The 12,225-nt window shown below is 43.0% G+C and overlaps 1 protein-coding gene across 2 annotated transcripts in view; it reads left to right on the forward strand.

Moving 5' to 3' along the window:
* The first annotated feature begins 1,239 nt into the window (after positions 1 to 1,239).
* mta1 (metastasis associated 1) overlaps positions 1,240 to 12,225 on the forward strand; it is a 67,612-nt gene continuing 56,626 nt past the window's right edge. For both annotated transcript variants that reach the window (XM_080751324.1, XM_080751325.1), the window contains exon 1: positions 1,240 to 1,351. In XM_080751324.1, the coding sequence (XP_080607450.1) occupies positions 1,324 to 1,351 (28 nt within the window). In that variant the 5' untranslated portion in view covers positions 1,240 to 1,323. The remainder of the gene's footprint in view (positions 1,352 to 12,225) is intronic.

The raw sequence follows: 12,225 nt of genomic DNA on the forward strand, positions 1-12,225 counted from the left end.
ATAGCAATGTGTGTGTAGCCTGTATTACATCACCAATTACCAATTGAAGACGTTATGCAAGCATGATTTTTCTTTTGAGCGGTGGTAAACCGCTCCATAGAGTGGCTGTGTGTGTGTCTGTTTTCCTCAGCGTTTTGCCATAGCAAAACGTGTGTGTAGCACAGCCGCTCCATGGACCGGTTTCTTGTTTACAAACATTGAGACTAAATGCACAGCTGAATGTATCATGTAATCAATTCCCACCAATCCCCAAATCTGTTGTTTTGGGGAGCGCTGGTTTCATTGGCTAATTTTGGTACCGACCTGCGTGCGCATCTAGTTCTTATCAGTGTAACGTGGACCAGAAACCCGTCCATAGTGGCTGTGCGTGTGTCTGTAGCCTTTTTCCTCAGCGTTTTGCCATAGCAAAACGTGTGTGTGTAGCATAGCCTGTACATCCTAGACTTAAATCCTAGTCTGAAGACGTTATGCAAGCACGACCACCGCTCACTTCACATTGGGTGTGATTTTTTGTCTTAGGAATGCGACAAATACAAAAAAGTATTATTGAACTCAAGTCTCCATGGCGTCACTAAATCAATAGAAAAAAAGTCATTTGGGGGTGAACTACTCCTTTAAATATTAACCACTTCATCCATATAAGGCCTATATCATTTTGGACATTTGAAAATAGCCAATCTACAATCTCACAATGAATCGCAATAAGACGCATTGTGAGCTTGTAGATCTGCTATTTTCAAATGATTTTTATACATTTAAAAAAAACTTTGATACTAATACTTTTGTACTTTTACTCAAGTACATTTTTAATACAGGGCTTTTACTTGTATAACAGAGTATTTCTACTAACATTGCCGTATTGATACTTTTACTTAGGTAAAACAAAAATGAGTACTTTCCAGTTTCCACCACTGCTGCTGGCTGAACACTGCCCCCCTTCCGCTGCTCCGTTCCCACTCGCTTCCTCCGTCTCTTCTGGCCCACCAACTTCCAGGGGGAAACAGGCTTTTGTTGTTACCAACAGCAACACTGTATCCAAATTTGCGCGGGTCACGTTTTTGAACCAGGAGCCGCGCAATTAATAAAGGACGACGGGGCAACCAAACTTAGGTAGCACAGGAATACACTAATAATGCGTGCGCTGTCTCTTTAAGATCCCTTGGCTAGTCTGCTTCGTATTGATCAATCCACCATTTTCCAACACAGAGCGGCAGTAGGCAGTGGTAACACACACACACACACACACACACACGCACAGGCACACACACTCGGCTCCAGTACCCAGTCTCTACCTGGAGAGAGACGCCAGGACCCGGGCCAGTCATGGCAGCGAACATGTACCGGGTTGGAGGTAAGGGTGGACAACGTTTCAGGACCTTTGGCGTGGTTCGTCGCGGGGCTTTTCACAGCGGGGACTCCGATCCTTCCTCTTTTATTTCCTAAAGCTAAACAACCTTGTGCTTTCAGACTGAGAGGATGATGATGGTGACTGTGTGAGGAGGAGGAGGATGGTGATGAAGAGTAGTGGTTCGCTATAACAGAACCCCGTGGGTTCTCTTTCTTCTTGTTTCTCTCTCTCTCTTTTGTGTCGGTTGTCTGTTTTAAATCGCGAATACCTACAACGAAATGCTTAAATGTGTCACTGAGCCCATACGTAAAGTAACAGCACATGTTTCCCCCCCTCAATATTTAACCTTAATGTGACCTGGTGCGGCTTTGCATTTAAATATCAAATTACCAGACAACGCCACCTTGATTAAATCAAGGACCTCAATTACTCAATATTCAGTACCAAGTCAAAATAGGTTCCCCACAAACAAGAACGCAACAAGGTTTGAGACTTATAAGTTTTCCCCCAACACTAAAGGGTTTTATTAACCTTTCAAGAAACATTTTAATAGCAATCAATAATTAAAAGTAACAATAAGAACTTCAGTGTCATACATTCGATATCCAGCAACAATATAATCAATATTAAAATAACTAAACCATTTGCCAGAGGGGACAAGTCAAACAACAGAGCAGCTACACAGGGGGTTGCTAAGCTAAGATAGCAAAGATAAAAAGGAGAGCTAACTTAATGCCCAAGGCCAAACTAAAAGAAACACACACACACTGTACACACACGCAGCATGCAAGAAATAAAGCGACACCGTGCAAAAAGGGGTGATCGCGTTCACACAAAAGCCTTACTAGTAGGTGGGCCATTAGTGTCCTTATAGTGAACCCCCCTGAAGTCTGTCTGGTTGTCCTCCTTATCTCCCAGCAGCCCTCAGGTTAACAGGTTGGGTTTGGAATAACATTTGGGGGAAACAAACAAGAAACAATATTAAAACACAAGAAATGGCTCAAACAAAACAAAACAAAACACTAACTAAATTCTTAACAAACAAAACAGCAGTGGTGGTCAATCTATGAAATGAAAAACATTTAAATATTACTAACAATAATAATCAAGAAAATCAAAGCATCAAGAGTCAAACACAAACAGCCATATACCTTGATTGTCTTTAGTATCAGTCCCATGAAATGGGAAATGGATCTGTGTTCCCACCACTCAGCACACGAGCACAGCAGGAAGCATCGTCGCCTTGAAAGGCTGCTCTCAACCTGGGTGTAGTTCAACAAAATATTAACATACAAATTTAAACGTTCTAAATACAAATGCAACTTAAAAACAACGATCACTCACCCAGGCGAGGATCAGTAAAACACATACATAAAAGACCTCAGGTCGCAAGACCCAGCAGCCGACACCACCAGCACTTGTGTCTGTGCTGCTGACTGATCCTTAAATACTACCATTAATTGAATGGAATGAGGAAGTGACTTGCCAGTAGAACTACGGTGGCCCCATTAGCTCACACCCAGCCGGCCACATATACCCCCATTTTCTTTTTATTGTCGTCCCCGACAATAAGACCCTAACACCACGGCCTAAACAAAAAGGACATGGAGCTGCTCATACCGGGCACCTGGAAAGCCCCACCCCCCAATTTCACTGGTAGGTGATGAATGTTAGAACGTCTGCCTGCTGTCTCACGGGCAGACCTTCGAGGGATCACTTCGCAGAGAGGGGCTGGTGGATGCACCAGGGCAGGACAATGCCTCACCGCAGATGGTCCAGGGACTTCACAGGGAGGAGCAGGTGGATGCACTGGGGCAGGGGGACTCATCACCACCAACCGTCCAGGGACCTGACAGGGAGGGGCTGGTGGATGCACCCGGGCAGGACGACTCCTCACCATAGATGGTCGAGGGACTTCACACGATGTGGCTGGTGGATGCACTGGAGCAGGAGGACTCATCACTGCTAACGGTTGAGGGGGCGTAGTCTCAACGACTGGGACATGAACTGGATATGGTCCTGTGGAGGCAACAGGGCCTACCACAACGTACAGCTCATCGTCTTCTTCCTCCTCCACCTCCCTTAGCCTGTTCGTAGGAGAGTTGACGACAAGAAGGTTAGGGGCCCTTGCCCGTTTCACACCTGTAGCTGGCAGCACAGGCATGTTTAGTAGAGGTCTCGTATGGTCCTGCCCTGATACTCTAATGTGCTGGAGACCTCGTGGCTGCTGGTTCGCATGGGCAACTCGAACATTATCACACTGCCTGGCAAGATGGCCTGGTCGCTGGCACCGCCAGCATACCAGTGGACCTGAAAAACGAGATGGGAAGTGCCTAGAGGCTGGCCGACGAGGCTTTGAGGCCGCCTGTAAAGCTAGGAGGCCTTGAACAAGTTTATTTAACTGCTCTTGCTGTTGGTTTAACATGGTTTTGATCTCCGCCATCTCCCATTTAACCAGCAGCTGTACCTTTTCAGCCTGTAGTTGGCACACCAAGGCCCTCAGCTCCCGGACTTCTTCTTCCATGGCCAGTCAGGCTACACAGACGCTTTGTATGTCTTTCTGGAAACCAAACAGCTGGTCCCCCGGGGCACCAACTGCTGTTTTGTTTAAGTCAAAGCTAAACTATTTCAACAAAACAAATTGAGCCATTTCAATACCAAAAAAAATAAATAAAACTTTAAGTCTCAAGTGTCTTGTTAATCCTGCCGACAACGCCAGAATGTGACCTGGTGCGGCTTTGCATTTAAATATCAAATTACCAGACAACGCCACCTTGATTAAATCAAGGACCTCAATTACTCAATATTCAGTACCAAGTCAAAATAGGTTCCCCACAAACAAGAACGCAACAAGGTTTGAGACTTATAAGTTTTCCCCCAACACTAAAGGGTTTTATTAACCTTTCAAGAAACATTTTAATAGCAATCAATAATTAAAAGTAACAATAAGAACTTCAGTGTCATACATTCGATATCCAGCAACAATATAATCAATATTAAAATAACTAAACCATTTGCCAGAGGGGACAAGTCAAACAACAGAGCAGCTACACAGGGGGTTGCTAAGCTAAGATAGCAAAGATAAAAAGGAGAGCTAACTTAATGCCCAAGGCCAAACTAAAAGAAACACACACACACTGTACACACACGCAGCATGCAAGAAATAAAGCGACACCGTGCAAAAAGGGGTGATCGCGTTCACACAAAAGCCTTACTAGTAGGTGGGCCATTAGTGTCCTTATAGTGAACCCCCCTGAAGTCTGTCTGGTTGTCCTCCTTATCTCCCAGCAGCCCTCAGGTTAACAGGTTGGGTTTGGAATAACATTTGGGGGAAACAAACAAGAAACAATATTAAAACACAAGAAATGGCTCAAACAAAACAAAACAAAACACTAACTAAATTCTTAACAAACAAAACAGCAGTGGTGGTCAATCTATGAAATGAAAAACATTTAAATATTACTAACAATAATAATCAAGAAAATCAAAGCATCAAGAGTCAAACACAAACAGCCATATACCTTGATTGTCTTTAGTATCAGTCCCATGAAATGGGAAATGGATCTGTGTTCCCACCACTCAGCACACGAGCACAGCAGGAAGCATCGTCGCCTTGAAAGGCTGCTCTCAACCTGGGTGTAGTTCAACAAAATATTAACATACAAATTTAAACGTTCTAAATACAAATGCAACTTAAAAACAACGATCACTCACCCAGGCGAGGATCAGTAAAACACATACATAAAAGACCTCAGGTCGCAAGACCCAGCAGCCGACACCACCAGCACTTGTGTCTGTGCTGCTGACTGATCCTTAAATACTACCATTAATTGAATGGAATGAGGAAGTGACTTGCCAGTAGAACTACGGTGGCCCCATTAGCTCACACCCAGCCGGCCACATTAAGTTATAACAGCAGTGTGTGGACGGCTTCTAAAAGTTTGGTGTGTCAGCTTTGGCTACATGCTACTGGTGGTACTGGCTGGATTTAGGTTACCCAAGTCTGAGCAGGACAGGGCAGCTAGGAAGATGATGCCCACTTTAAGGTACTGAGCAGGAGCTGCATGTGTTGGGCTCAAAAAGTTATGTGACCCCCATTTAACATATAGCTTTAGCCTACTTACCTGGTACAGCTGGAAATATAATGTTGTTGGGAGAATAATTCTGAAAAAGACATGCATTGCATTGTCTTGAGCAGTCTGTTGTTGTTGTTGTTATTATTATATTCTTTTTATTATTATTGTCTCCACCAGCCGAAGGCTGAGGGGAGACTATGTTTTCCCCTCCGTCCGTCCGTCCGTCCGTGCGTCCGTGCGTCCGTGCGTGCGTCCTCGCAGTTTGTGAACACCTAATCTCAGTCGCCGTTGGCCCGGTCGCTGCCAAAGTGAGCACACACATTCCCTGGATGCCAATCTAGAACCTCTGCCCTAAATTTTTCAAATGGGCCTTTTCTAGCGCCAACTAGTGGCCGATGTTTGCTAAACACATTTCTGTGCACTACTCTTACAGATTTTGTCCAAAAATCCTACAAATCGGTAGGCAATATCTCGACAGTCATGTGATCGACACGGATCTGTCCGATTTTGCATATTCCATCCTGATTGGCTAAGATTGGCTTCCAAAGTTTGTGGGATTGAGCCGTTTTGAACAAATTGCCTCAAATCACAAACGCAAAGTGCAATTATCATGAAATCGCGCACACACGTTCCCACTAGGCCGAGGAAGAAATGCCACTTAATTTTTTTTTAATCAGCCTCATGGTGGCGCTATAACAGCCCGATTTGTGGTTTTACCTATAACTCCACCGATCAGTTTCAAACTTTGTAAGCGCACTCCCTAGAGGCTAAGGATAAACCTTTGCCCTGCATTTTTCACATCAGCCTTTTATAGCGCCACCTTTGGGTCGACTTATGTAAAACACATTTTTGGATATTACTCCTTGAGATTTTATCCAAAAATCATGCAAATCGGTACACAGTATCTCTATAGTCATGTGATCAAGTCCGATCCGTCTGATATTTCACATTCCATCCTGATTGGCTAATATTAGCTTCCAAAGTTTGCAGGATTGCTCAGTTTTTGAACAAAATGCCTCAAATCATCAACGCAGCTTGCGATTACCGTGACATTTGCCACACATATTCCCACTAGGTCAAGGAACAAATGCTACCTTTTTAACATTGTCCTGTTATAGCGCCACCAGCAGGTAGACTTTAGCAAAACACATTTTTGGAACACAATGCTTGAAATCATGCATGCAGCGTCCGATTGCCATGAAAGATCTAAGGTGAAGAACACATGCCACCCTTTTTACATTGGCCTATTATACAGTAGCACCACCAGGACGCACGGCCTGGTGGAGACCTGTGCTCGGAAGAGCACTGCTTCTAGTTTCTTTCTGTGATTTTTTGAATCAATAACCCTAGTTAATTGAAGATGAAGCTGAAGATTTGACCCTTCTGGTTATCCCTTCCCTCATAAGCACATTATACTGTGCTTGTTTTTATGCCTTTTCTGACTCACTGCACATGTACACTATGTGTAATTGTTTTTAAAAGTCATATGAACACTGATAACAGTTGTGTAATAAGCTAAAATTAGGTGGTGGTTCATTCTAAGGGGAGCTGAGAGGGTGACTTGACTCACCTGGTTCATTCTGATGAATGAGAGAGTCGGAGGACCAGAGGTCTTGGATGTCAATACAAATGACATCTTTTAATTTCTAAGCTGAAAGATACTGACGCCACGTCACATATTAGATGAGGTTACAATGAAGATGTTTTCCTTTCACTTTGACCGTCCGTGACACATTGTCAGCATCATCAGGCGACTAGGAAGCGAACATGTCAACATGGGAATTGATGGCCTCAGGATGCAGACAGCATCAAAATGGTCAATATGTGGATACACATGATGTGTTTTGTGTGGTTCTGTGATTTCAGATCTCGACTACATAGAGAAATACACAGGCGTGTTACAGAAGCAAGTAGACAGACTTTTGAAACATGGAAATCCCTGCAACAATTTATGTGGAATGACAAACATAGCCTGCAGGCCAAGTGAAACAGAGAAATAGCGGGACATTTCTGGGCAATACAAGTCACGTGTACCCTACAATGCCTTGTCTGAGTGAGAACAGGGTCTATGGACACTGGACAGGTGGGAAATTAACACCTGCCTCCAGTCAAATTATCATACATTTTGGTTCTGGCTGGCCAGTTTGTATGCCCTGCCGACCTTACCTGCTGGCAGGTGACCAAGCGTAGTTTGGAGGTCATGTTCTGTTTTAAAGATCTATTTGGTGTGGGACTCGCCGTGCCTGTATCTTATCCACAGGGATGGGATCTCTCTCTACCACAGTGGTGAAAATAATAAAAGTACCATTTTAGTCTATGAGAGTTGTACGTTACTCAATTTACAATGCTACAGACAGTTTAACAACACTGAGGAAGACCTGTTAGTTGAAATGCATCCGTTGTATCTGTCCGTGAGAGGTAAATAAACCATTGTGTGCTGGCTCATGTCATTATCGAGTCGTGCACTTTAAAGACTTATTTAATCTGCAGTGTTTCGGCTTTTTGCTTTGCAGTGATTTCTCAATGCCAGAGTTTGACCGTTTTCTGAATTTCTGACAACTGGAGTTCAATTAGTGCTGGGAGTTAGGTCAAGTACTAGATCTAAGTTCATTTGTTCATGCTCCACCCCTGGGCATCCCATCCTCACAAGATAATTGAAAAAGATTCATATTTTTGCATAGCCTAATCTTTCAACAGTGTAGATGATATAGTCAAAATTCAACAAAGTCATCTCTAAACCTCAATTCCAATTCCAAGGGAAGCTCCCTTGGAATTCACAGCAGTAATAAATAAATAAAATAATATACACTTTACGTATATTTGATATTTATTTTTTATTTGATTTAAAACGTAACTTGAGAAGCTTGTACTATAATTTCACACACTCTTTTACTCCTGTGGACTGTGATGTGACAAAGTAAAGCTGATGTTGAATTGTGTGATTTTAATTGTATGGTTCATGTTTGATAGTACTGATGAGAAAAGGGCAGTACAACACACATACTGTAAGTGTGGTGTTGAGCCCTTTCTCAACAGTGCTGGTGTTTTTTATAATAATACTGGCACAGTTTGGCTTTCTTGCAAAGTTTTGATTGACTTAATTGATTTGACAGGAAAGGTGACATAACATTGTTTTGTGACAAACTGTATCTAATATTGACAATGGCATTTTTAGGCTATGTTCAATTGGTCGATCTAATTGAAATGCCACAAGTAGGTACAGGCCTCTTGTACCATAACAGCTGGTACACAGAATATCTCTTAAGATTTGATATCATGATGTTACTTGACAGTACTGCTATAACGTTGTTATGCAGTTAGTCATGCATTAGGATTTAGGCTATGTTCTAGACCTATGTTCTCAACCTTTTCAGGCCGCGACCCCCAAAAAAATCATATTTAACTCTGACGAGCACTTGGAGTTTAAGACTTGAGGCATTACGTTTTATTTAACGCAGTTCTATTGTGAAAGTAGCAGATCTACATGCTCACAACGCCTCGCAATGTAGATTGGCTATTTTCACGAATTCTGCCTCTAATATGTGACAATTTGGCCAATGTTTAATTTGTAACTTTAGAAAATGTGCATATACCTCTATATACTTAAACGTTTTGTTGGTTTGTTTACTGTTGAGTGAGAAAACAATGTTGCATATTAAGTTAACCATCTGGGGACCCCCCAAAATAATTTGGGGGTCCCGACCCACAGGTTGAGAACCACTGTTCTAGACCAGCTAGAAATACTGTTATTATGCCCCAAGATTTACTGCAGGTTCCCTGGTCTGGCCCTCACTTACCCGCGATCTGACTTCGGCGGCTTGGCATCAAGACAAAGCAGGCTCTTCTAAAGATGGCTGACACTTTGCAAGTCAATGCTGGATCATCATAGAAAAGCAGTGACTTCCCTTGTGGGTGAAGCATGGACAAAGGCTGGCTCAGTAGGCCTTGATGTCTTTGTTTCACCGCATGGGCCACAGGCGATTCTTCCGGAGCTTGTGGTGCTTGTTCCTGAGCCCAGTGCTTTTCCTCCATATACTGGGAAAGTATTGGTTACACAAAACGTGAGTTTTGTTATCTGCCTCCTTGTCAGAAGAGAACCGTCCAAACTCGATATGCATGTCACTAATGCCCTTGTCAAATGACCCTTCAAACCGGTTAATGGGGGTCGAAGAGTTGATCAAATTGGTTAACTACTGTAACACACCGGCATGGTGACTGGTGCTATTTCTTAATGCCTAGTTGTTGTACTGTAATGGAGCAGCCAAGACTTGCGATTGCTTGCTGACATCGTGACAACAAGTATATGTTTAATTCAAGACATTTATTAACTGGATTTAATACATAGGGTGAAAGTTTTTGCTTTACCTAGAAATGTATCTACCCAAATTTGAATTAGTATTTAGTATTTGCTGTAGTGCCACTTTCTATTTGGAGAGAAATTATTTGGATTCTGATCCCTTTGAACGGAAAGAAAGCACTGGAAATGCTCTGTTGAGAGTGAGTCGACCGCTTGGCGTTGCAATTATTCCCATTCAGTCCTACCGTGCAATTTGAACAAGAACACAGGAAATAATGCATGGCTGCACAGTACAATGATATATGATAATTATGATATAGTACTTAGTTCACACTGAAATTTGTCTTACGACACAGCACCCATGTATTTAAAACATAATATATACAAACATTTGTAACACATCAAGGCATACATACATTTGCAACACATCAAGGCATACATCAGTGGTTCTCAACCTGTGGGTCGGGGGGGGGGGGGGGGGGGGGGGGGGTCCCCAAATTATTTTGGGGGGTCCCCAGATGATCAAACTGTCAAATATCAGAGGCAGAAATTGTGAAAATAGCCGATCTACATGCTCACAACGCCTCGCAACGGGCGTTGTGAGCATGTAGATCTGCGATTTTCACAATAGAACCGTGTTATACAAAATGTAATGCCTCAACTCTTAATGCTCGTAGGGTGGGGGGGGGGTCCCCAGTTCAAATATGATTATTTGGGGGGTCGCGGCCTGAAAAGGTTGAGAACCACTGGCATACATGACACGCTGAGTCGCGGTGCAGCCCCTGTACCAGCGCACCGAAAAATCCTCAGTGTTAATGTAACCTAAACCTGTAATGAATAATTGGACCCCTGCAGGTACATTTTTACACCCCCAAAGACTGAGGACTTTACTGTATGAAGGGGGGGACACTTAATACAGTGACTACCACTAAATCCTGCCTCAATCTCTCTTTCCTCTCATAACACTTCCAAACTGAAAGACTGTGACATGATTTATTCCCGCAAAGGGTACACAAGTGGATCATTCAGCTCTAGTTCTGGAGTTTAATACAAACCGTCTAGCTTGACGATAACCAGAGAATTCCAGCCAAAAGATTTATCTATTGTCTGAGAGGTGAGATGGTCACGTTATGAGTCAGCCGAAATTCTTGTGAGGAAATGGTAGAGAGCTAGTTTTGGGTGCAGTGATGGCCTTAATCTACAAACAAGACATGTGGTGTGTGCAGCTCTATCTAGGTTGAACAGGCTTGTGAGGATGGAAGCGAGTTGTATGAAAGTGTGAAAAAGAGGTGTGCGATTGATTCAGCAGGGGATTGAATTACCTGCCATTGCCATAGTAACCTCCATCCATACCTACCATGCCTATGCCACACAGAGACGTGATTTTTGTCCTGTGGTTCTTGCACGCAACAGGAACATCTTTGAGTTTGTGTGTCTGTACACTACAGTATGTTTTCGTGAAGGTGGGTTCACGCTTGTGTGTGTGTGTGTGCGAGCACGCATGTTGTCGTAAATGTCCAGGTCAGTGTGGGTGGATGTTCTCTATCTTTCACAGCTGACATTTTGATGTGTCACAAATGGGTAAGCGCAGCTGAATGTAAATCATTAAATGTCTATTAATTTAGACATTGCTGTGTGCCAGCATGGGCAACTTCTGTACAGTTAACAACATGCTGGCCTGGCACACAGAAACACCTAAATGAAACTGACCCAGAACTTAAGACCTGCAGCTGTGTTTTACCCATATAATGACACTGCTGTGAAAATGGCCTATTGCTTAAGTTTCTCAAAGTCTTGATACTTTTAGTTTGATCCTACGCATTAAAACTCTTACTTAAGAGTTACTTAAGAGTCAACACAGAGGATTTGTCATTACAAAGGCATACATTAACAGGGGTAGAAGTCGCTAGTGCACTCACTGTACTACAGTACATAGAGGTTATTATTCAGTGCATTTCTTTATTTTAGACCTCTTGGTTATGTTGTCAGTCATAGACGTGAGAGTCAACATCTAGGCTGATAATCTATCTGAAATAAATCAAAGATTAGATTAATAAAATGTTTTGTTGAGTATCAAAATATGTTGACTGGATACTGTAGGTGAGCCCAGATCAGGACCGGGGGTCCACAAGTGTCTACCTAGTTTGTTTCTTCTTTCAAACTCCTCATATCCGTTTTGTTTCAACATGGCTACCCCAACATGGCTACCCCAACATGACTATCTCTCTTGTCTCTGCCCGCTGCCTTCTCCAATGTCCTCTCCTGTGTTGTCTCATTCACTCACTTCCTTACACTCGCGTTAACTCTTCTCACTTGTTCACTCAGCCATTCATTCACTCCCTCTTTCAAAGTATTTTTTTGTTCAGTTCTCCAACTAAGCCATTTCTCTCTCGCTCATATCTCTGTGAGCCTGCTGGCTTGTCTGTCTGTCAGTCTGTGTCTGTCTGTCTGTCTCTCTGTCTCCCCTATCCAATCAGCACACTCATTTTTTTTCTCATTCTCAT

The sequence above is a fragment of the Nannobrachium achirus genome (assembly GCF_963921795.1).
Source record: "Nannobrachium achirus genome assembly, chromosome: 20".
Classification (NCBI taxonomy): domain Eukaryota; kingdom Metazoa; phylum Chordata; class Actinopteri; order Myctophiformes; family Myctophidae; genus Nannobrachium; species Nannobrachium achirus.